General features: G+C 41.9%; 1 protein-coding gene across 3 annotated transcripts; it reads left to right on the top strand.

The window, feature by feature from the left end:
- The first annotated feature begins 315 nt into the window (after positions 1 to 315).
- LOC115016207 (ankyrin repeat and IBR domain-containing protein 1-like) lies at positions 316 to 26,150 on the top strand. Of its 3 annotated transcripts, none has more exons than XM_029443899.1 (22): positions 316 to 499; positions 749 to 925; positions 3,788 to 4,128; positions 9,434 to 9,605; positions 9,701 to 9,832; positions 10,546 to 10,737; positions 11,368 to 11,485; positions 11,607 to 11,827; positions 12,367 to 12,455; positions 12,577 to 12,721; positions 12,994 to 13,154; positions 13,675 to 13,763; positions 14,090 to 14,214; positions 14,353 to 14,487; positions 15,120 to 15,206; positions 15,313 to 15,379; positions 15,479 to 15,624; positions 17,407 to 17,585; positions 17,750 to 17,801; positions 18,337 to 18,393; positions 18,539 to 18,662; positions 21,763 to 26,150. In XM_029443899.1, exons 3-22 carry the CDS (start codon positions 3,941 to 3,943, stop codon positions 23,184 to 23,186), a joined length of 3,903 nt encoding a protein of 1,300 aa, XP_029299759.1. In that variant the 5' UTR covers positions 316 to 499; positions 749 to 925; positions 3,788 to 3,940; the 3' UTR covers positions 23,187 to 26,150. The 3 variants fall into 3 exon arrangements, with proteins under 3 accessions (XP_029299759.1, XP_029299757.1, XP_029299758.1); XM_029443897.1 differs by having other exon boundaries at positions 14,084 to 14,214; XM_029443898.1 differs by lacking the exon at positions 749 to 925 and having other exon boundaries at positions 14,084 to 14,214.
- The last annotated feature ends 223 nt before the right edge of the window (positions 26,151 to 26,373 follow it).

Here is a 26,373-nt window from a genome sequence, read left to right as displayed (position 1 = left end):
TTTAAATTGCCTTAATACACACTATCTGACGGTCAGTTTTTTACATCTTAATGGCCAGCTGCTGCATTAACAAATCCATTTTATTTTTTATCTCGATAGTTATTAATTCCCCAAATGATTAAGTTAATGTTCATATATATACATATTAAAAATCACCAGTTCTAGCAGCTAAAGTACAATTTTACAGAAAGGTTATAAAAAGAAAACATAAAACGAACCCAGACACCCGACCAATCAGGTGAGAGCTCTGTGTGTGACAGTTGGTCCCGAGCATGCGCAGTGCGCTTTTCTCTTTGGCAGCCACAACAACATACTGAAGCGGTCCAGTCAGTCTCGCCCCTCCGCTCAGCAGCATCATCATCGTCCCCGCCGGGTCCGGTGGTAGAGAGGATGGTTCAGCGGAAAAGCAGCCGGGGATGCGAATGACAGTGATAAGATAATGGCCCCCGATTTACGCAAGTTCCCGAATGTGCGACTAGTGATCAAGTGAAACGACTGTGTAAGTAAAACGGCGGAGATGTGATGTTGTCCTGCTGGAGGTAGTTGAGGCTAACATAACGCGCTAACCTGGGAGAGACGCTTTGCTAGCTTCGGTAACGGCAGGAAGGTACGCTGGTTTGGGTGTTAACGTTTTCCAACGGCGCCTTTACAGCTGTGGGGAAGCGTTAACACCCAAGGTAAAGCATTTGTATTGGCAGTATTTCGGACACCCTAACACTCGCTTTCCTGTTGTGTTTGTAATTCACAGTCAGTATGTTGAACAAAGGAGCTTTAACCGAGGGGCCGCATGGACAGAAACATGCAAAGAGAAGTCGACTGCTGTTTGTTTTGTGCTCCATTTCATGCTGACACAGCTTCTTCAGGGATAACCACACGAGGTCTGACCTCAATATGTAGCTGGTTGACGGTGACCTAGCTAATTTTGGTAAATGATAAAGTGCTATATTGAAACTTACACTGTACCTCACTATGCAGCTTTTGTTTGACTTCCCCCATTTAAGTTTGATGTCTCTTTTGACAACCTGGTTTTGTCAGTTCATACAGGAGCATAATCCACCCATATTTTGACTGAGGTCTGTCTTGATGTCTATCAGATGACACCAAGTTGTGATAACTGTAAAGGCACCACAGAGTGGGTCGGGTGTATTTTAAAGGCATGTAATAGTGATAGTAACTGTAGAATTACTCATTTAGATAATGGCAGATAGGTCTGAAATGCTTCTTGTACTTCAGTCAAAGCTTATCATAGAGCTGAGATACACGTCACTATAATATTAATATCTTGATATGACAGTAACCCTGGTAGGACTGCAATCAATCATTGTTTTTTTATTAGATCTGAAAGGATCAGTCTATTAGTTGATTGTCAGAAACAATTTAATGTTTCCAAAAGTGAAGGATTTGCTTGCTTTTTGTCTTATTTTATTTTAGGCTACTAACTGAATGTTTTTAAGTTTTGGATTGCTGGCGTTTTTCAGCATTTTCTGATATCTGTTTGACTAAACAATTGAGGATTTTGTCGAGAGAATAATTGTTATATTGTCTGTATTTACAGTGCTAATCTGACTAAATCTATCTTCCTGAACTATCAATTAATAGTTTAGTCTATAAAAGTGTCAGAAACACACTTTCCTAGTGCACAGAAGGAAGTATTGAAATGTCTTGTGTTGTTCAACCACTAGAGATAGTCTTTTTAAAGGAGAAAAGCAGCAAGTGGATGGTGTTTATGCTTGGAAAGTAATAGTTTAGCATTTGCAGATTGATTTTCTATTGATTGATTTGACTAACCATTTAAGCTTTAAGTGTGTATTCATGTGAAAAGTACAAAGACAATCTCAACCAAAATATCATCATACATTGCGATATGTGATTCATCATTTTGTCTCAATGTGTGTATTACTGGCTGGGTTTCCGAGAAACCAAGAATGCTATGACTTGAGACAAACATTTCCAGACAAAATTCATGTGTTTGGGATTCCTGAGCTCATGAGTCATTAAGTCTGGATAATCACATTACCTCAAATGGGGAATACCATACCAGAGGCCTGTTCTGTGTAGATCTGTGGTACAAGTGTAACTTAAAATTGATAATTTCCCCAAAACTATTCATGAACATACCTTTGTTCCTGGCTGGATTTACGGCTAATGTGACGAGTGTCCAGTCGACGAGGAGTGAAACACTTTCTCAGCCTCTCGCCACCCGACCACAGAATGACGTGTAGGCCCAATGAGCTTTCGTAATGGTATATAATTGCACTGTCACTGCCAAGCGCAAACTTTTAGTTCCCTGGAATTCCAAAGTTCCTCCATGTCCAGACTTCCTGTCCTTATTTAGTATGAGAGACAGAGAGAGAGACTGGCGGAGATACACAGAGGGGTGAAGTGAACTGGAAGTAAACCAGTGTGCACAAAACAGAGAGCCAAGCAGACATACTGACCTATTAACTATAGTAACCCCCCCCCCATCACCACCACCGATCCTTCACATATACACACACACACGGTCCGGTCTACGGCATGCATCACATGAGCAGAACTCAAAAGATGTTGGCTTTTATTCGCCAGTGGTTGCAGCTTCTGCGCGGCCCGTATGCCGCCGTCTGTCACCTCCTGCTGTCAGTCTGTGTTTTCCCTTTCTGTCACTGCATAGAAATGGGAGGCATAGGAGGGGAGGCAGTCAGCCCCGTTATTCAAATGTTCCAGAGCCCGGCCAGCCAGCGGCCAACTGTAGCCGGGCTAAAAGAGGCTCTTTGTGGGGGCCAGACAGATGGCCATAGAATGAAGACTGTAATGATACCCTCAACGGCCCAATACACACACACAGACACATGCACTCACATACAGACCACTCATTACAGGATGTAATGGTGTGTGTGTGTGTGTGTGTGTGTTTGAGAGAGAAAGAAAGAGGGAGAGGTGGGGAAGACGAAGAAGGAAACGAAGCTGAGCTCTCTGATAAAAATAGTGATTATGTACAATATGTGACAAGAAAGAGTGTGTTTTGTTTGTTGCGCCACACTGTTATTACTCTTGTACTGCATGTTGTATTATGTTTTTTGTGATATAAAAAATTCTTGTCATGCCAGGAAAGTGAATTTAGAATTGATGGGAAGATGATGAAAATATCTTTAGCTTGTGAATCTACAGGAGGTTTTATAAGCTGTTGCTGTCTGGGAGAGTAAACTCAGCTGTAGCAGCCATAGCTGTGATTCTTGTGATTCTTTGGTTTAGCGCCTGAGAGGCAAAGTAAAACTGGTTTTGTCCCAGTGTATTAGTTCTGCACGGTTTAACACACTCTCATATCTCGGGGAGCAGACAGACAAGCATGTAAACAGACTAATATATGCAAATTCCTCACAAACGCAAGCTAACTGGACTCGCAGTGGCCAGCTGTGGAAATATTGACCGTGCCTTTCATCAACTGACTAACAAATCGATGGCTTGGATATCATTAACCTTCCCCTCTTGCCTGCCCTCTTTATAATTATCTCTGTCTTTCTAGCTTCTTTCTTCTGTCCCTCTGTTTTTCCCTCTGTTTCCGGTGAGATAACATCCTCGCTGTGGCACATCAGCTGATCGATGGATGGACTGATTGATAGAGCTGCTTTCTCTCTCTCTCTCTCCCTTTCCACCTGTCTCCCTACTTCTTACCTTTCTGTCTTGTTTTGCTCCCCCTTTTCCTACCTTCACCAGACACACTCATTCTAATTCTTTTGTCTCCTCGTGTCCCTCTTTCCTCCAACCTTTTCCTCTAATCAATCTTCCCCTTTTTCTCCTTTATTTACAGGGCAGGAAAACACTGAACCATGTTGCTCTAACTTGTGACCTGTGGTGAACGGGGGAGGCGGAAGAGGAGGAGGAGGAGGAGGAGGAGGGAGGCGCAGGCAGACAGGCATCTCCCACAGCTCCCTTTAAGGCGGCCCTTTGCAAGCTTGAAACCATGGGCAACACAGCCACCAAGTTCCGCAAAGCCCTGGTGGGTGGGGACGAGGCCCTGGCCTGGCAGCTGTATGAGGGAAACCCTCAGTTCAGGGAAGGCCTGGATCCCAATGCATCGTATGGAGAGCAGTACCAGCACAACACGCCCCTGCACTATGTCTGCCGCCACGCCATGACACGTCTGCTTAGGTAAAACATCAACATGTTTTGTTTTATGTTGAGATTGAGGTGTTGATTGAGTTCGACAGTAATTTTAGAAGCTGCGACTTGTAATGTTGTTAAGCAGTTATCCAATACATTCAGTTACAAAGTAGGTTAAGCAAGTGGGTCATATTGAACTGACTAACAATCAACAGGATGTCTGCTTAGATAGATTTCGGAGAGTCACCATTTTCATAATTGTGTTTTTAGGGCAAGAAAGAGGACCTTTTGACCACTCGCATATACTGTCAAACTATGTAAATGATGTTACAAATACATACACATACATCTCAAAAGTCATATTGACATGTGCCAGACACAGGAGAAGTGCATTAGCCATGAGAAACACTGGCAATCTGACACAATTAAACCCACACAGACACTGATTGAAAAAACTGCAAATTACAGTCTCAAAAAGGACCAATTACTAGAATGAGAAATTGAGTCTCAACAAAAAGCAAACTCTGAATAATCGTCTTCTGTGATTCTGAAGTCTGAGAAAATAAATGTACCATGTGATCAGGGTTACCTCTTGATTTAGACTTTACATTTATACCAGAAAGCGTGTGTTACAAACTTGGAACGTAGAGTTTGAAAGACTCGGCTATTTAGGAAACAGCTAGGGTCTAGAGACTTGAGGGACTCTTGTGAGTCCCCTACCTTAATGAAGATGCAATTCTAAAGCGCTGCACTGCCACTTTTAATAATGCTAACGGGTTTAAATGTACTGCATGGTTAATGTGCTGTATTTTCTGTATGATTGCTGTATGTTCATTGCATGCATACTTGAAGCAGGTGTACACACACACACCAGCACACTCCCTTGGATAATTTCCTCTCACCTCTAGTGCTTTTTATCTACCGGTATATAGATTGTTTTGGTGTGAGTTGCCGTGTTGGAGATATCGGCCGTAGAGAACTGTGTCTGCCCTTCTCTGAAATATAATGGAACTAGATGGTCTCCAGATCTTACCTGAGCGAGCTGACGCTACAGCTCAACCGAGGAGGACACCATTAATGTTTACATCTCGTGCTGGCACAAGCACGAGCGTCTAGTCCAGGGTTGTCCAAACTACGGTCCATTTTTAATTGGCTCGCAGCAAATTCTAAAAGTGTAATGGAATATGGCCCAGATAGAAACTTGTGCTTGAATGTTTTGTACTTCTTAGTTCTAACACAGAAACACAGTTTTGACTTGTCAGCTAACTTAAAACATCACGTGTCAGATAAAGCGTGGGCTTTAGATGTTTACTGGATTGCATGTGATGAGAGCACAGATGCGACGGACACCGCACAGCTGTTCATTGTTTTTGCGATGAGTTGACGATAACTTTTGCGTTACGGAAGAGCTGCTTGGTCTTAGGAGTCTAAAGGCCACAACATAATTCGAACACGAGGACTTAACCACAGAGAATTTCAAGCTTTCCTGTCTGATGTCGATGCTGAATACGGGGACGCACTCCACCGTTCTGATGTGCGCTGGCTGAGTCTTCATTTATGTTAATAAGCTACATTTTTCAATAAATTCAGTCAATTAAAGTTGATAACATTTTCTAACTAACGTTAGTTGATGTGTTATCAAGCCCAATAACTTGTTTGTTTAACAAGCTTGAGATATCCCCCCCCCCCCCCCCCCCCCCCCGTTATACAGGGCTGTGAAGGAGGATCACCATCCTGACTAAGAAGCAATCTGAGGCTCCTGTGAATGAGCTGCAAACCCTTATTGTTACAAAATAAATGAAACCTCATTAATAGAAAGCTGTGATGGAGGCATAATTTACCTACATTTGATTGATTTTCTTTTATATAATATACCTCACCTCAAGTGAGTGGCCCTGCCCTTCGTATATTTTTCTGTATGTGGCCCTCAGTGAAAAAAGTTTGGACACCCCTGGTCTAGTCCATGAGTAGACTCATGCTTTCTTCTGCGCGGTGATACGGTACAAAGGAAATAGTTCCTACATGAAACTGCTCACAACAAGGTCTGTGGATAATCTTGGTCATGATTTCTTAAAAGAGACATTTTTGCTGAGTTTATCAACAACAACAAAATGTCTGCGCTTTGAGCCCCACAAGATGAATGCCATATAGTTTCATTATATTGGAGAGAAGGCAGACGTCTCTACAGCTGATATCTCCAACACTCAGCAACTCACACCAAAACAATCTAGATTGATAAATAGCACTACAGGTAAGAGAAAAAATATGTATTTTTGATTTTAGGGGTCCCCTTTTAAAAGAAACAATAAAAGGGACTCTCTGACTCTAACACAACCTAAAAGAAAAGGGGTCAAACATAAAAGAACATACAGACAGCAGGACACCAGTGTGCCTTTTTCCCCCTGTAGGGATAATCAAGCTGCTGGCCATGACAACGACAGCTGATTCAGTGACTCAATAGCCGTCCTCACCTCCTCCTCATCTTCCTCCTCCTCCTCCTCCTTGCACTCTTCCTCTCTCTTGCCCTTTCTTTCCATGATTACAGGGGGGGTCAGAGGAAGCTGTTTGAAAAGGCCAGTCAATTATCTGTGCATCTGCATGTGTGCACACGTGCATTTGTGTTTTGATGGGGGGAAACTGTGACTCCAAAACTGCTTAATGTGTCCGAGTCTATGAATACAACACTGGGAATCAATTGATGTGCTATTTGTGTCCCTTGCTACGAACCTATAATGGGCCAGAGAGGCGTGCTGAACGCAGCACTCTGCTCCTGATAAGTATCAGAGGAAATGCTTCTTTGTGCCAACGGCTTGATTAGACAGAGGGAGGCAGATAGACGATCGACCAATCTCAGACAAAAAAAATAAAGACTCATAAAGGACACACGTGGACTGTTTTTCCAGATTATTTTTAACATATTCACTTCAAGTATATTTGCTCTCTTCTAGTTGTCTCCGTGGTTCTGATTGGATGTAATCCCACGAGATGTGCAAACTGGGAAACCATAAGTAGACCTATTACTGGAAAAATGGGTGTAGTTCAGGAAGTGTAACCCTTCCTCCACAACAAAATATGTAAATAGCAACAGTGACTTCAATTGATTTCCTGTTGTTTGCAGAAGGCCAAGACATAAAGCATATACATTGGTCAACATGCAGCAACTTTTTTTTATTTATTTATGCGTGCGTTTTCAAGCTATTTGGTTCCTTTTTGGTCACACACTGCAAACAAATTAAGAATTTGAGTGTAAATTGTAACGTTTTATCTCTTACCTGATGTTTCCCGCCTTTGTCAAATTACTGTACGGTCTGAACAGCTTTGGTGTTAACAGTAGCATTAAACATGTGACGTCCCCAAGCCTGTTGTTTCTAATAGACTAATATTAGGGCCATCAACCCTGAACATGGGGCTTTGTGCGTGTATGTGATGTGTAGACGTGGGGGGCGATGGGTTTTAGTTGAGAGGAATAATTAGTGATTATTGCTTTGTGGGTGAATTGGCAGAGGACTGTCATTAGGGGGAGGCTTCAGGGGCTTGGGGCTGACAGAATAAGAAGGTCAGAAGTGGCAGAGCAGGGTAGCAGTGGATGAAAAGGCTGAAAGGCTTCACAATAAGGAAACATTCAAACACTAATTCAATAGTGGCCACTGCAGAGGGAGCACAGAGGAAGAGGTTTTACAACATTTTTATCTCTTCCACCAGTGGAAATTCTATGACGTCGCATTATTTTCTCCTCTTTTGTTGGACTCGCATTAGTGAGAAGGTCTTTTCAACTGTTAGTGTTATACCACTGGTGAAAAAGAAACAGGTTTTTTCTCTACAGGTTAACGTGCAGCTGCATTAGGATGACGTAGAAAGGGATGTCAAGTGGAAGAATGGAAAAGGACATTGTAGAGGAGAAAAATGCAAGTATAGGATAGAAAAGGAGAGATAGAAGTGGAAATGTAGAAAGAAACTTGAAAAGGAAACAACTGAATATACTGTATGTGGAGCCAAATAAGAGTGGAAAGCTAATCAGTAAATGGAGGTGTTGACAGACGAGAAGAACTATTTACTCAACAGAACTGCAACCACAGCATGGCTCTCAGTGCAACTGGCACATCCATCATGTCAGTGTGTGTTGTGTGTGTGTGTGTGTGTGTGTGTGTGTGTTGTGTGTACTCGCCAGTCAGCATGTACATTATCTCAGAGATGTTAAACAGAAATAGTCGATATTCTGCCATCTTTCTTCTCATCCCTCTCTCTTCTACTCATCTCACAATCCATCCCACTACCATACTTATCCTCATATTCCCATTCATCCCTCCATGTACTGCTTCCTCCACGTCTATCTCTCTCTCAAGTATGCTTCACAAAGAGATCTGAACTCAAACATAAAAGCAGATAAATGAAAGAATATATTGGCAAATGTCAGGCGGTCGGGTAGAGACGCCGTGGGCAAATTTGCACATTACAAAATCATCCACAGGTAAATATTATACACACGTTAAACTTAAAAATAAATTATTGCTGGAAGTGAAAGTGAAACTTTTCTTCATGTAATGTGGAAATGCTCTTCTGTTTTCCCTTTTTGGAATTTTTAAATGTTTCCCTAAATGGTTAGAATTGAGGACATGCATTGCGTCTTTTGAAGCTCTAATAGCAATGACTGAAAGTTTTAATGATTTGATCTACATCTGATGTAAATAAAGAAGGGACCCTAACAGGAAGTAAATATTTATTCCTATTAAAGAAAATATGCTACCTCATGTATTGATACATGTATGGATAGATGGATTGATTTTGTTTTCTTTTTGTTTTGTTACTTATTTTTCCTTTTTGTAAGTTGTGCTTTTATGTTTGTACGTATTGAAAAAGGTAATAAAAGCTTTAATAACAAAACGTATGCTTCATTTTTCTCTTCCACCCTCTGATTTAAGCTTTTCTTTCTGTTTCCGTCAGTTCTTTCTTCTCTTTCCAACTTATTCTGAAGTCCTCTCAGGGATATGCTTGATTTTCAACATGATCTGGTGTTTCATCGACACAATCGCTCATTTAAACCAAAACTCCTTTAATATTTGAAATGAAACCATCCCATCATCATATTTGTTTGTTGTCTCCTGGCGTCTCACACCAGAACCGGAGCTAGCTAAGCAATAAATAAACAGGATCAAAACATACAACGTTAATATGAACAGCTGGTAAAATAAACAAAGGGACAATATACATTGATTGCTGTGGATGTAAAGGATTTCTGTCTGGAAATGTTTGGTTTAGGTACCTTTTTAAAAAGTGCTGTACGAACCCTGTCTTCAGTTTTGTCCTTAATCCTTCCATTTTATTTAATCCCTTCTTTCTTGCCTGCATCATATAGGTCCTTCCTGTTCAGTAAAGAGGGGAACCCCAACAAGCGTAATGTGCACAACGAGACGTGCCTCCACGTGCTGTGCCAAGGCCCGCAGATCCTGCTGCTGCCAGAGGGAGCGCTGTCGCCACGACTGGCTCGACCCCAGAGGGACGAGCAGCGTCGTGCCGACTGCCTGCAGGTGCACACACATGGGCAAACTTGCACGTTGCTGTTAAAAAACAAATACATTTATCGACAAAGTTGACATTACAAATAATGTTGTGTTTCCTGTAGATGATCCTGAGCTGGACCGGCGCCAGACTGGATGGAGGCCAGTACGAGAAGGCCAATGTCAACGCCACTGATAATCACCACAGCACCTGTCTGCACTATGCTGCCGCTGCAGGCATGAAGAGCTGTGTGGAGGTGAGAGAACGTGTGTGGACATCCACCCTGGAGCTCGCTTGAGGAGGAGCTTTGTTTTCTATATGGCAGATCTCGTCTAAGTGCTCTGTGTGATTGGATTTCAATTTTACAGCCAGTAAAATCTGTAGGCAGTATTATTATTATTATTATATTATAATATTATCCTTGCATCAGGAGCATCTGCTCTGTGTTTCATAACTGTCAGGTCCAAGCACTGCTTCCTCCCTTGTTTTAGGAAAGAATGATTCCTAAATTGAAAGAAAATTGAGTCGGATATGGGCTGCTTGTGGAAATGTAACCCAGATATAGATATCCTTTTGAGATAAAGTTTGAACACATTTCTCTTCATTCCCTCTCCTCTTTTATTCACTCTTTCATAAACTGTCTGCCCGCACCTCAATCTTTCCTTAACTTCCTTTCGACTTTTGTTGTATTTGTTCCCTTTCCTCTCCCGTTCCCCTCCTCTTTCACATGTCACTGTCTACTTTCCTTTCTCCTATTTCTTTTCTGTTTTCTGCCATCACAACTTTCTCTCTCGTCCCCTTCCTGCTGTTTTCTCTTTGTCTGCTCCTCTTGCTCTCGCCTCTCGCCTTCTTTGTTCTCTTTTGTTGCAAGTTCCTTCAATTTCTTGTTCCTCTCCATTATCCATTTCCCTACCTTTTTCTCCCATTCCTTTTGTTCTCTCTTTTCAACCCCCTCTTCCCTCTTTGTAGCTGCTAATCCAGAGCGAGGCGGACCTTTTTGTGGAGGATGAGGACAAGTTGACGCCATGTGACCACGCCGAGCGGCATCACCACACCGAGCTGGCCCTCAGCCTGGAGTCGCAGATGGTTTTCTCCTCCTCTTCAGCTCAGCAGTCAAACACAGACGCACATGGTGAATCCAACCTGCTGCAATACAAGGAGGTGAGACCACAGTTACGAGATCTGGGGTTTCCTGCTGGCTGGACTTTTAAAAATAAATGTGCTTTTAAAAACTACAAACTTTATTGGGTGCTTGAATTTCATGTAGGAAGAGCCACATTTGTAACATTTAAAATGTAAACCTTTACGGCCATGGAAGTTATCCTTAAAAGTCGAGGGGAAAAAAGTCATTTGTGCTGCGCATCAGCTTTCATTTACAGAAGGAAATGTGATAAATACACAGCTAAATGTCTTATTTTTTTCCTTTTCTCATAGTTGTTAGTATAGTAACACAAGTAAACACGTGTGTGTGTGTGTGTGTGTGTGTGTGTGCACACACCAATATCTGAGTCAAACAGAGGGCCCCAGCAGTCTTCAAGCAGTGGCTGCTGCCAGCTGATAGCAGTTTGATCTTTCTTCCTGAAGCCAATCTATGCTAATAATTAATCTCTTTTTCCCACCACTTCCCCGTATCCCTGTCCTTTTCATGATTCTTGTATTATCTTCTTCACTTCCTTAAATGTATCTCAATCTCATATGTTTTTGGTAAATAACTTTCCTTTCCTGTATCTTCCTCTATCTCTTTCATTTCTCCCTCCTCTTATTTCTCTCTCTATCTCCCTAACATTTCAGCCTTATGAGGGACTGAAGCTTCAGGACCTGCGCAGGCTGAAGGACATGCTGATCGTAGAGACGGCAGACATGCTGCAAGCCCCCCTCTTCACTGCTGAGGCCCTGCTCCGAGCACACGGTGTGTGGAAGTTGACATTCTCAGCCTCTCAGCACTTTCATTGTGATTGCAATATTGAAAGAGAATTGCATCCATATTTCCTGCCTCTAAATGTACAGTATGTGTGTAATCTCTTTCTCAGACTGGGACAGAGAAAAGCTTCTGGAAGCCTGGATGTCAGACGCTGAGGGCTGCTGCCAGCGCTCAGGTGTGACCATGCCCACCCCACCACCCAGCGGGTACAACGCCTGGGACACTTTACCCTCACCTCGCACCCCCAGGACCCCGCGCTCACCCCTCACACTCACCCTCACCTCCCCGACCGACAGCTGCCTCACACCTGGAGAGGAGAGCCTGGCTTCGGTGAGACACACAGTGATGACTTTAAACGTTTTTAAACTGGTATCGGGGAAGATGCAGAATCTTTTTATTTATTTTTTTACCTACTTTTGTGAATGGGATTATTTAGTTGCTTAATGAGGGATTACTGAAAATTATCCCCGAGTAGCCATATGTAGTAACAGTACACCAGTACAGTTTTCAATGTCCTGTTGGATCTAAATGTAAAACCTGCCTTAGACCACAATATCCACAAAGTGTGTAAAGATATTGCAGTCTCATCAGTTGAACCGTCTCATTCTTCTGTTAGAAGGTTAATGTCATCATGTGCAATCTTAGTAAAGGTAGGATTTATTGCAGGTCTGCTACATTGCTTTGCATCATATTCTATAGACATTGTTGTTATTGTGTCCATTTCCTGTGTATTATTACCAAAACAACGCAGCGAATTAAAGTATTCAATCTCAAGTTAATGGAATATAAAGTCATTTGTTAGGCATCACTGTGATATCATATGTGTCAGACATCTGATTATGGTGCGTTTATCTTCTGTCTCCCTGCAGTGTGGAATCTGTCTCTGCTCTATCTCTGTGTTCGAGGATCCAGTGGACATGTCCTGTGGACACGAGTTCTGCAGAGCATGCTGGGAAGGGTAGGGACCTGTTTTTGTGTGTGTAAATGTTCCGGTATACTCTAATGTTTTTAAGCATTTATTTAAATGTGTGTGTGTGTGTGTGTGTGTGTGTGTGTGTGTGTGTGTGTGTGTCTCTCAGGTTCCTCAATGTGAAGATTCAGGAGGGTGACGCACACAATATTTTCTGTCCGGCCTATGAGTGCTACCAGTTGGTGCCGGTGCATGTGATAGAAAGTGTAGTTTCCAGAGAGATGGACCAGCGATATCTACAGTTTGATATAAAGGTAAAAATAAAAACACTCATACAGTCACCACAGCTAAAGGAAAGCTTTTCCTCCACATGTAAACTTATTCTGTGTGTCTTTGCCTCTTGTTCATTTACTTGCTGTATATTTGTATGAAATTGTCTTTGTTTCCGTTTGTTTCTTCCTGTTTTTTGGCATTTCCCGATCACTTCTGCTCTGTACATTTCCTCCTGTCCGTGCTATGTTTTTATATATCTGTGTCCTCACCCTCTCTCCCATCGTCCCGCCCCGCCCCTCCGTCCCTATTGCAGGCATTTGTGGAGAACAATCCTGCCATCCGATGGTGTCCTGCAGCACGTTGTGAGCGGGCGGTGCGGCTCACCCGTCCAGGCCCTGGGGACAGCGACCCACACAGTTTCCCCCTGCTGCCCTCCCCAGCTGTCGATTGTGGCAAGGGTCACCTCTTCTGCTGGTCAGTGTTCATTGCATTATCGAAAACTGACTGAATATGTTCGTCAACAACTCTTTTTTTTCTTGATTGATGATTTATAAAGACTAAAATGTCAACAGTTTTCATTGACTAAAACTCTTTAGTCTTTAGTCTTTGGTCTCTAGTTTGTTTTCTATGACTTAGATAAGACTAAAAGGCTTAACAAGAGACAAAACAGCATTAGGTTGTCTAAATATGATTTAAAAAAACTAACATTTGACACAGGACTAAGACAAAATTAGAAAAACATTGCTGACAAAATTACCACTATTGCAGATACACTTCATGCTTTATTGGCTGTTTACACATTCAACACAGCTGGAAGAAGAGACCACTGTGTTGTTGACCTAAAAACCTAGGCAGCTGTTATTAAAAACTTCTGTGAAACTTCTTTTTTTTTCTCTCTTCTTTTTCTATGAATTAGAAATGACACGTTGTCATGCTGCTTTGGTCTCAATTAATTGTATTTTACTGCAGCTAATTCTCTGTTTATCACCCACAGGGAATGCCTTGGCGAGGCCCACGAGCCATGTGACTGTCAGATGTGGAGGAACTGGCTCCAGAAAGTCACAGAGATGAAGCCTGAGGAGTGTAAGTCTGTTCCTGTGTTGTTTGTGTTTTACTGTGTTGTGTTACTGGGGATCATTTTAGCTGCATCTCAGTACGCTGGCACCACAACAAGGCAGTTAACAGCAGCTGTCAGGACGGCCTACCAGGATGTGTGTAATATATCTTTATAACAGAGTGGCAGGTGTTCAGGTCATTGATATTTGTGTGTGCTGGAGGGTGTATCTGCAGGGCAGGTGTTGGGCATTTGTTGCTAATGTGTGTGTGCGTTTTTCTGTGTGCGTGTGTGTGTGTGTGTGTGTGTTTCTTTGTGTGCGTGTGTGTGTGGTGTGCGTTTTCCACAGTGGCAGGTGTGAGTGAGGCCTATGAGGATGCAGCTAACTGCCTGTGGCTGTTGACCAACTCAAAACCGTGTGCCAACTGCAAGTCGCCCATTCAGAAGAATGAGGGCTGCAACCATATGCAGTGTGCCAAGGTAAACACACTAATCTGTCAGCTGTGTGTCATCATTTGTGAAGATACGGAGTTCTGTTCACAGACTGTTAATAATAATGTCATTATTTACTGTATTTTGGTTGTAATTCTGAATAAACTCTGCTCTCCCTCTCTGTAGTGTAAGTATGACTTCTGTTGGATATGTCTGGAGGAGTGGAAGAAGCACAGCTCATCGACAGGAGGCTATTATCGCTGCACTCGCTATGAGGTCATCCAACAACTAGAGGAGCAGTCCAAGGAGATGACTGTGGAGGTATTAACACACACTCTTAAACTCTCTTAAACACTCTTACTGATATAAACATGCACACGACACAGGGTTCGGACAAAGTTTGGAAAATGCTTCATTTTAATCGTTATGTTTTCAAGGTAAGGGGGTATGATTGAATTTGAATATACTCCTTGAGAAATGCTTGATTTTTAACTTAATCCCGGTGTTTCATCTGCACAATCACTCATGGAAACCAAAAATATTTTAATATGTAAAATTAAACAATGCCGGCGTCATATTTGTTTGTTGTCTCCTGGCATTTCACAACAGGCGCGGAGCTAGCTAAGTGTTTAATAATCATGATCAAATCATTGATTATTGCAGCATGTACACTTTAGATGTTATGGTAAAGGCTTCAACAGTCTGGGTATTTCCAGGTTTAACTACCATGAAATTGCTTAGAAAGTGCTGGAACTTTACTCTTTAAAGCTGTGCAAACTGACAAAATATATTATTCACACAACCCTACATTTACCTGCTCACACGTCCACCTGCAAGAGCTACTCATTCACCTGTCAGGTGATACATTAATGAAGCTTCTTGTGCCCTACAGCATTTACTGTAGTCGCACACATCAAGCCATCTGAGTGAAATTGAGTTGCTTTTTGTTACAGGCAGAGAAGAAGCACAAAAGTTTTCAGGAGCTGGATCGTTTCATGCACTATTATACTCGCTTCAAGAACCACGAACACAGTTATAAGGTAATACACTCTCCACACACAACAATGCAAAGCTGAATTGAGACATTGCATTATAATCTGATGATCATTAATTTGGGACATGTGTCTCTCTCCTGTCGTCTGTTAGTTGGAGCAAAAACTACTAAAAACAGCTAAAGAGAAAATGGAGCAGCTGAGCAGAGCCTTCATTTGCCGTGAGTCTCTTTTATATGATACAATGCGTACAGAGTGTTTTGTTTTAATCCTAACACATTCATCCTAATTACATTATAATACTGGATGGTTTTGTCCAGGTGAAGGCACTCCTCCCGACACGCGGTTCATTGAGGACGGTGTGTGTGAGTTGCTGAAGACGCGGCGTGTCCTGAAGTGCTCTTACCCGTACGGCTTCTTCCTGCAGCCAGGCAGCACCCAGAAAGAGATATTTGAGCTCATGCAGGTAATCTAAAACATATCTGTGACATGAACAAGACAAACAACTTTAAAGCCCCTCCAGTGATCCCTGGTGTGTTCTTTAGACCAGTGGTTCCCAAACCTTCTGTGGCCAAGGCACACAAAGACCAAGCCAAAATCTCAAGTCACACCTGTGTTCATATACGGGCAAAGTCCCCTCTCTAACACAAAGTGTCACTGTTATCACTGTGTGAACATTTATTTAGCCGAGTCCTTGTAAGAAGCTATTCTCCTTCACACTAGCAGAGAGCCTTTGATGTGTCACACTCTAATATTTCCCACCATGCGCAAATGACTAAAACGAGTTCGCTTTGACAGATTTCTTTTTTGTTTAATGATTGTTTTATTTAGATTTAGGCCAAAGCATAAAAGACCTATTGTTTCTATATTGTGAAATAAGTGTGTAGGACAAAGTAACGCTAAAGTAGTGTTTCCCTGCGCTGCGCCCCCCCCCCCCCCCCCCCCCCTGTAATTCAAGACGTTTTTTAAAATTATATTCACAACTCACTTTTCACATTGCACAGGTGCTCTTTTATTAAATAAACTAAACGCTTATGTTATTTATCTAATTTATGTGCACGTTTCAGTTGCTTTGCGTATTTACATTCTCTGCTCTGCTTTGCGAAGGGCGGAGCTCCGCTTCCGAACCCACACACACACACACACACACTTACAGTCAGAGACAGAGCGGAGGAAAGGTGAGGAGAGAACTTAAAAAATCTGCGCCACGCACGGACCTCATCCAGCCCAGGCAACACCTCACAGGGGAAACACTGAAGTAAATAAAAAATCATTCATAACCTTGTGTACAGTTAATGCAATAGGCCTAATTGTTTCAAAATCCCCCGGCACACCGGGATTTGTCTCACGGCACACCATTTGGGAACCACTGCTTTAGACGACAGGTTGGCTATAGTCGTTACAACAGCTGTTAGTGACCATGAGGTTTTGTATTTTTAATACACAGATTCATATTTTGGCCTGATGGTGATTCTAGACGACAGGTGAAGGGGTCAACAAAATCATTCTCATCCTCTTGAGGACCATGAATATCCATACAAATATTCACAGGAAATCAGCCTGGAGTGGTTGAGATACTGCATTTACGTATTTATTTATGGCTGCAACTAACAATTAATTTCATTGTGGATTTAACCTGCTGATTATTAATCGATAATCAAAATATTTGGCCAATAATATGATGGTTAACTAATTGATTAATCTTTGCAGCTCTAGACATTTTGCTCTCCTCAACATACTACATGTTAAGGTGTCGGTGCTGCTTATAATCTGTATTTTGGATGTTTTCACACATCACATTTATTTTGTAGCAAATCTTTTGTATTCTCATTATAAATCCATAATCTAATTGGCAACATTGTTAAGGAAATAATAGATATTTTTATTGTACATTATTAAGATACTTACCTCATTTTCTCATCACTTGGCTCACTTGCAGTGACTTCACACTTGTGCAATGTTTCTTTTAGTCGTACAGATTTTGAGATTGCAGTGATTGATATGAAGTTAAGCAGAGCTTTGAATCACCAGAGGTTCATTCCCTCAAATTTCACAATTTCAAAACACTTGACGAGGCTTAAAACTGAATGAAATCTCCGGTGAGATGAAGAATACTCAGAATATACTAGCTATATATGTGACTCTTGTCTGTATCAGGAGTCAAATATCAGTGGCAAACCCTTTTTTTTTTATATTTAGGATTTCTAGTCTTTGAGCAGGCGGGAGTTAACATGTTGTTTCTTCTCAGACGGACCTGGAGATGGTTGTGGAGGATCTGGCCCAGAAGGTCAACCGGCCGTACCTGAGGACTCCCTGTCACAAGATAATCAGCGCAGCCCGTCTGGTGCAGCAGAAGAGGCAAGAATTCCTGGCGTCAGTGGCCCGGGGCGTCGCTCCCAACGATTCTCCTGATCCTCCGCGCAGGAAGTAATGACAAACACACTCACACACATCAGTACACTGTTTTGTTTCTTCATTTCATTTCTTCCACCGGCAGGGATAAGGAAGACAACGTAAAAAGTATAAACATTTGTTTACAAACTACATTGTAATGGAAAATGTAATATCTGCTTCATGTGTGTTTGTTTCAGTTACCCTGGAGGATCATGGGACTGGGAGTACCTTGGCTTTGCCTCCCCTGAGGTAAACGGTCCCACTGAAACACTAACCTTTGTTTTGCTCACTATTAGGGATGTACCGACTAGTTCAAAACTTCATTTATAACTTTGACATTCGTTTACTAAATCAACATTCGATTGTTGCGCAGCTTGTTTTTTCTATTCATTCTGTTTAAACCTAATATTTAAGTTGAAGATAAATATTATGCTACACCAACATTATTAGTATTATAGTGTTTGTAGAATTAGATTACAGTGGTGGCTGCGTAGGATTGAGAAAAAAGCGCAGTGCCAGTTATTCAAATTCAGGATTTTGTTTCAGGATTCTTCATTTTTAGGGTGATGACAACAGATATTCGAAGCTTGATTCAAAAAACCTCAATAGAAGCTTTGAATGTAAAAGAAAATGACATTCGGTACAGCCCTCCTAACTATTTGGTTCATGCCCAGCTAAAGCTATTCCCTAAACCTGTGCTTGGTGGCCTACTTCACTATGATTTGAGGTCATCTAAATGCATGACCACGGCTGCAGCTGACTTAGTTTGCTTATGTGTGTTAAGATGGGGAGTCGTCACTCTGTACTGGGAGCAGGAGATCAAAGAGAGAGACAGTCACAGGTAATGCACCCTACTGTAGTTCCTGGCATTTTGTGCATAATGCATGGGCTAATTATGATTATGAACCTGCTTGATAGAAAATAGACTTACAGCACAGCTTTTAGAATTGGTTTTGTAGTAACCCAGCTTGAATCACTATTTGCAGGATTATGCTGACATCCAGTACCGTCGCAGACACAGACCACGGCGCAGAGGAGACATGCTGAGTCTGCACAACCTCAGAAGCAGCAGTAACACACCAGAGATGAGCAGGAGGAGCGACAACACAGGTCTGCCAAAGGTTTTACTTTTGAAAAAGCCCTTTATGACAAAAATAATCAAAAAGGTGTGAAAACAGTATGGGGAATTTTGGAAATAACCTCAATATTGCACTTTATAGGTACCATTGATTGATTGTATTTGATGATTAAAAACACAGAACACTGCACTACAGTCATTACATATGTTAAAAATGACAGAGCATACAAAAAACAATAAAGCCCAAAGTCTTATTTCCATTGGGATCCTCTAGTACAGGGGGGGCCAACCAGTCAGAGGTTAAGAGCCAAAAATGTTACTATGTTACTGCAAAGAGCCACATCATACACAGTCACAGATGCATACCCCCCCCCCCCCCCCCTTCTCTCTTTTGTTCTCAGCCTTTCTCTGTGCTCCCTCACTCTCTTCCTCCCCTCTCTCTCACACAGACAAAATGAAAATCTAAAACTTTATACACACACACACACACACACACACACACACACCCTCACACAGACAGACACACACAGCTCTGCTCAGACAGATTTATTATAAATGTCACACACCATAATATTGAGAGAAATTGAATTAAACCTCTCCTACCAGTATTCAGAGGCCAGTTATTATCAACAATGAACATTGTGTCTCACACACAAGCTCTCAGTGTGTTTTATCTTCCTATGCATGTTGCTTCTTTAAATTAGTGGGACTTCTGACATTCCTTGCCTTGAACAATCCTCCTCAAATCTGGCTTGTATTCCGTTGTGGTCACTCGAAGCAATTATTTCACATGTGTGCCAGTCAGAACAGATCGATACTTTGATTGCACGTGTTTCAGGGTAGATAACACCGACTCACAGACGTACGTTGACCCAAACATTGATAGTAGCTTGAGCGCAGCCCGTTTGACATTGGGATATTTTTTCCATTGGCACAGTTTTCCAGAACTCAAGGGTCCCTTCCCTCAGAACAGGTTTCAGTCGGTCTTCCTCAGAAAGTTCAATCATCTCCAACTGGGCTACCGCCTCGTCCGTGACTAGCGCATAAAGAAAGCAGAGTCGGGCAAACTCGTGCTTTTTGTAAAGTGTGCCATTCAGATGTTAGCATCGCACACGGCGGAATAAGCGATGTTCGCCAGCATGAAAAAGCGTCCAAGCACAAGCACGAGGCACAAAACATACACTGTCAATGACTTCATGTGTGATAAGAACTGTGTCGGAGGCAGACCAAGTGACCAAAGCTGAGGGAAAGATGTCGATGCTTTGCGCCAAAAATAATGTAGCCTTCAGCTTCTGCGTTGATTTCAGTCGCAGTGTAGCGGACATGTTTCCCGACTCTGACATCACGTGGAAGTCCTCGTGGGGGAAACGAGAAGCCACACAACTCATCCATCATCAAATAAATTGATGATAATAACTAATAAATAAAATACATACATTTTATAAACATGTCTGTACAAGTAATACATACTTTAAATACACATGTATTTCCTGAATGTATATACCCGTCCCTTATGTGTTTACGTTTACATTGGTGGCTGAGAGCTGTTAGAGAGCCGGGCGGAGTCCGGCAAAATAATTCCCTTATTTTGAAATTCCAATGTTGACAGGTATGCACTAGCGGGGCTTTCAAACAGTCCGTCTCACAATTAAAAGGGTCGACGAGGAACGTAATCTGTGACCTTTTCAGCTGTAGATCATGGAACCGGGTCACAAAGTTTTCGTGCAGGGTTTCAACCAATGTTGCATTTCGGCTTGTCCGCTTGCTTTTAGCAGAGGGAAAATGTGCTAATTCTCCCTTTTGAAGAAGTGTCTTAAACAATTTCAGTTTGTTAACAAACGCAAATACACTTTGCACTAGGTCAGGCAGCATTTTTATATGAATATGAACTCTCCCACTCTACTAAAAACGTCCTATGTTCGTCTTCATATTTTCGCTTAGCTGTGCATTTTTCCCTGCCATTTTAGGATCAAAGTCAGATGGTCAGTTTACTCAACGATAGGTTTTTCCCCCCTCGAAGGTGATTGGTTCACTGCATCGCAGGCATTTTTGTGATTGGCTCTTGGGCCACATCAAAATTAGGCGCAATGTCATGCTCTCATACTGACAGCACACATACACACACACACACACACACACTCTCAAATAAAATTCGATATGAACTGAAGAGCCGCATGAAACTGGTTGGCCACCCCTGCTCTAGTATAACAAACACCACAAGATAAAACAATAGCAGTGCAGACAATACATCTGTTGATGTATTGTAAATAGCAGGTGTAGCTATGTCAACATGCTCTTATTGTCTTGATCATAAAAAGTAAAATCTTTGAAATTGAAATTGCTACACGGCACTTTGAAACTATTTCTTTAAGGCCACTTTAAATGTGCTTTGTGAAATGTTCAGTTTCAGATTTGTGGGCAGATTATTCCACTACACTGTTTTTGCTCTTTAGACTATTGAATCGAAAAAGTATGATGTCTGTCAAGCTCCCATGTGTAGCTATGTAGGTGTAGGTACAAGTAGGTATGATTTTCTTTTAGTAGTGAGAAATAATGAAGTACTTTGGTACAAAATTCATCAACCAAAGTTAGCAACAGTCTCCCAGATGCAACGTGGGTTTGTTTTTTGTCAATGAAAAGAATTGCGGGAGGATGAGACAGCCCTCTGTCGATCTTTCCACTTTCTAAGAGGACTAATTCATATTCATATGTTTACATCAATCAATCAATCGTTATTTGTAAAGCACCTTTCATGCAGGTTAGTGCCGTTCAAAGTGCTTTACTGTGACTGACGAGCCGAAAATAAATGCAATAACAATACAATAGATATAAATGCTACAACTTAAAGATAAGTTAAAATAGGTGATGAATAAAATACCACAACCTAAATAAAAATATACTGTGAATAAAATCATTTAAATGATTGTCTATAAATAATCCATTGGTATTTAAAGGTCTGGCTGAATAGGTAGGTTTTAAGTTTACGTTTAAAGATTTCAAATGGATAGTGTTGCTAATTGTATTTGTGGTTTTCAATATAAAACTTATTATTACATTTGAATACTGCGATAATATTGATAACTGTGATAATATTTGGTCACTATAATCTAAATGTGAATTTTTTCGTTCCAGAAGCTCCAGAGAGAAGCGAGGGCCGCAGGAGAGCGCTGGGCTCGCTGGATGAAGACGATCCAAACATCCTGCTGGCCATTCAGCTGTCCCTTCAGGAGTCCCGCAGAGAACGAGGCCTGGAGGGAGGGATGGAGGGGAGAGCGGAGCTGGAGAGGAGGCCGGGCCCCGCAGGAGATCTGGGAGATGTTGCTTTGCACTCTCTCAACACAGACGGTCCTCCAGGAGCCAGAGGCTTCCCCATGTCTCTCCTGGACCCTCCTCGCCCCCCTAACAGGACAGACTCCACGACCCAGCCTCCCATGTTAAACTCCCTCCCCCTCCCTCCCCCACCTCCCTCCCTCAGTGCAGAGCTGCTGGAGCTGGGAGACAGCCTTATGAAACTGGGGAACATAACCACTCCTTATGAACTCGACACACACACACAGGAGCAGCTCTGCGCTCTCCACACATACAACCACAGTACGCTCGCTGCTCCCTACATTGAACCTGCTTACAGCGACTGCAGCCATAGAGCAGACCAGACGGCTCCATACATGCTCGACCATATCACCATCACAGATCCCACTTACTGCCACTCCAGTGCTTATTTAGCTGAGGTTGAACACGCTGCCTCCTGCGCACTTGAACGCGCCCAAAACTCCGCCCATCCTAGCTCATGTAACCGGGAACATGCAGCCACGTATGACAACACCCAAAAACCAGACAGCTCTTACAACCCTAACCCTGAACACAGTAGCTCTTACACCCAGGAGCGTCCTGCCGCCTACGCTCTCGAACGCCCGCCCAAGTCAGACCCCCAGCCACCTGCCCAGTTGTGCCTCCCGTCTCCAGAGCTTGAGCCGGAGCTGCTGCTCTCACCAGTGATCCCCCCGGGGGGCGCTTTCACCCCCAGCGACCCTCAGAGTCTGGAACCACTGGACCCCACAGCCAGTGCCCAGCTGCTGGACAACATCATGGCCTGGTTCAACAACAACATCAACCCCCAGAACAACCCGCAGAGCCTCGCCCTCATCCCCTCCCCGCCCACCACAGAAACTGACTCCTCCCCTGACACGCACACTGAGTCAGAGGCCTCCAGAGACGTGCCCCCCGCCTCTATCTGGCAGCCCCTGGAGGGCGAGCCAGAGGCAGGCGGAGGGGCGGCGAGTCCTCATCTAGGTGCTGCGGGAGCGGAGGGCCTGAAGACGTCGAGGCCCAGCACTCTGGAGCTGGACAACAGAGCGGCTTGCGAGGTGGGTGTGGACGCAGGGTGTGTGGTTGACCTGTCGCTGGACGAAGCGCACACACACCCGTGCTCACACTCCCAATGTGGAAACAGTCCCACACACACTGACCCGGCCACAGAGAGAGACTTAGACCTCATCCTTCAGTTAGAAGGGGACCAATCACCTGAGGAGTGGGAGGAACAAGTACACCTGGTGTGACAGCGACAGAACAACGCGGAGAGAGAAGGTTGAGCGGGAAGAGAGAGAGACGTAAAAGTGAAAAGAAAATCAAAGACTGGGGGGAAAAAAAGAGAAATAACAGTGATGCCTCAATGAAAGATGGTCTTTGGAGTGTTTACTGTATGTATTATACTGTATCTAGAGAGGACATTCAACCCTGCGGACCTTTTTCAGTAACGATGATGTCATACGCAGTTTGATTCTTTTTTTTTTTTTTTAAGTGCTTTTGTCTTCTCTAAAAACAGACAAACTATTAGTGTTTAAAGCAAAGTACATCAATGGAAAGCTACTGATATCATAACACATAAAATGCTGCAGATGTTTTTGTTTTCTTAGTTTATTTATTCCCTGTAGTTGTCTTCTCCGTTTGTTCAGGGTGAAGTTTTGGTGCTGATCATGCTGAAATCCAAACTTGCCTCGTATACTCACTTTTATTATTAACACACCGACCCAACCACGAGCCTTCTGGAGCCAAATATGATGTAACCTTGGAGCTTGTTGAGCGTACTGTACAATCAGAGGGCCTAATTCTGATTTTTGGACCTTCATGCACACTGTGCCTGCTTTGTTTTAGAGCCAACACACTACTGATGTTTCCTTTTGGTAGGCTGCAAAGAACGATGATACTCTTGTCTGTGCGCAGTAAACATCACGCTGGTACAACGTGCTTATCTGGATTTTATGACGGTAATAATTATTTGTAATACTTTAGAAAAGATATTGTCTTGTCTTAAATCTTGCTCAAAGACACTCCAGCATCATGGCTGCTTGTTGTCAGGGGGAATTGAACCCTTCTCACTGCAACACCCTGCTTCCCATTCCATAAAGTCTTTATTGGAAATCAGCTTTTATTTAAGTGTCATCCATATTGCTGTATTTTACACCTGCTTTGGCTCAGTTTTCACAAAAGTGTCAATGTGCAAAACACAAAATGCTATACTAATAATAATCATTTTGACCTCAAACTTGACATGAAATACATCATGGAAACATCTTCATCAAATTTTCTTTATCAAATAATGCCATCAAACAGAAATTCTCATCAGAATAAAGTATTCAATGGATAAAAGTGGATCCAGTCAAGAGTGTGATAGTATGATAGAAGTGATGAAAACAAGATGTACTGTGTTACTGTAAGTATAGGTAAAGACTTACACAACAGTAAGTCTGATATTCAAACACTTTGACATTTTTGTGTTAAAGAAATTATCAAGTCAGTTTGTCACGTTTTCGCTCGATTAAAGACATCCTTTGTCGACTAATCGATTAGTTGACTTAATCGACATATCTGTGAAAAGTTTATCCACGAAGAATCGCGCATAAAGCCCCTCTTTAAACCCTGTGTTTACCAGAGATGTGCTCATAAGTTTCTTGGAAATAAGTTATTCGGCATGAAATATGCATTTCCTAAAAAGACTAATTGCCTAAAGTCAACTTAGTTGCGGCAGCGCGACACTTTGAACATTGAGCCAAAGCAATCCGACAATGCTATATATGGAAATGCATATAGTTTGTTTTTATCATATCTTTTCCACTACTGATGGCTAGTACAGTGTGCTGTTGAAAGATGGGAGATGGGTTGGGTTTTTACTGTAATTTATCCTTTTTAAAATGTCTTTATTCCTAATTATAGAGATTTTTTTTTTTTTTTTTTTTTTGAGACCAGAGTTGTTTTGTCTGTGTGCCTTTTTGTTTCAATCGTATTTGTTTATTTGTTGGTATTTATTAGTGTCATTACTTAAAAAATATGCTAAACAAAGTTTCTGAAGAAAGATAATGGAGAACACACCACTGAGGCTGTTGCCATACACTGCACATTAGTATTGTTTGTCCTCACACCCCAAGTTTATTTTATTTTAACTTATCCCCAGAGGAAAACCGCTATGTGAAAGAAATCATTTGTCAGTTATTTACACTTTGTGAATTAACAACCATTTTATCTTAAAGTTGTTCAAATGTAGTTGGCCTTTGAAATGCAATGTAGCACTCTCAATCCTGGGTTGTCACTTTAGCCTTTATCTGTAAACGTTGTTGCCCAACTGTAATGTTTACAAGAGAATGAAATACTGCCTGTTGTGTTGAGATATGATCACGTGCTTTTGGGACTGAAATTAGAACAAAAGAGTGTTTTTCACACTTTCATGGCAGGCCAAACTAATGTAAAGATATCTGAATTTTGTTGAAATTTCTCCCTCCACTTTACAAAAGGTGCCAGTTATACAGAATGTGATATGCAATCAAAAATGCATCACTTATAATTGATCGTTTGAGTTTTGAGGTTGTTTAGAGTGTGAGGTCTGGAGTGCTCCACTAAAGTGAAGAAGAAAAAAACTTAAAATATCACTATTTTTCTCTCCGTATTGAACATTAAACTGTGAAGGTTCTGGACAGCTTGTAGGTGCTGACGAAGACATTTCATAAAGCCTGCTGAGATGTGAGGGCAGCCCATAACATTTCAGACATTGTTTCCTGAGGAATGGTTTAATTAACATTTATTTTAGGTTGCATTGTTGCAACAGGATACACAATAGGAAGAAAATAAGTCTGGGGTCTTTTAATTTGCACATGCATGCTGTTAATGTGTTGCACTAATCCAGTGCTGTCAGGCAAAATGTGGAGGACTGATGAGTGATACTTTTATTATTATTATTATTATTATTATTATTATTATTATTATTATTTCATTTTTTGTTTTCATGATTAAGAATTGGATTTATGGTGTCAAGGGAATGGTCCTGTGCCATTTTGTACTCCATATATGTTTATATTTTAACGATTCCTCAACCAACCACTTCAGAGTAAAAAATAATAATTAAATTGCACTTGCATAGATTATACTTGATACATTCCCAGTCGGTCCATAAGAGAGGTTTGATGTGTGGCCAAAACTGTAAATGAAAGTGTCAGTGCAAAGTTTACTCTCAATAAAAATAAATGAAAGTGTGTCTTTTTTTTTATACTTTTTAACTTGTCAATAGTTACAACATGCCAAACATGATCAGGTAAACTAAAAAATACCAGTATGTTGATTGTAAATACTGTCTTTAAGTAAGCTAAAAGTGATATCTATTGAAAATGTAACTCAAAACATCATGCCAGGGCTTAAGGACAGTCCTACAGGTAAAAAGGGGATACTGTACCAATCTTTATTTTATTTAAAACCAAG

This window comes from Cottoperca gobio, chromosome 11 (genome assembly GCF_900634415.1).
Source record: "Cottoperca gobio chromosome 11, fCotGob3.1, whole genome shotgun sequence".
Lineage (NCBI taxonomy): Eukaryota > Metazoa > Chordata > Actinopteri > Perciformes > Bovichtidae > Cottoperca > Cottoperca gobio.
This window is presented reverse-complemented; position numbering and strand designations above follow the sequence as displayed.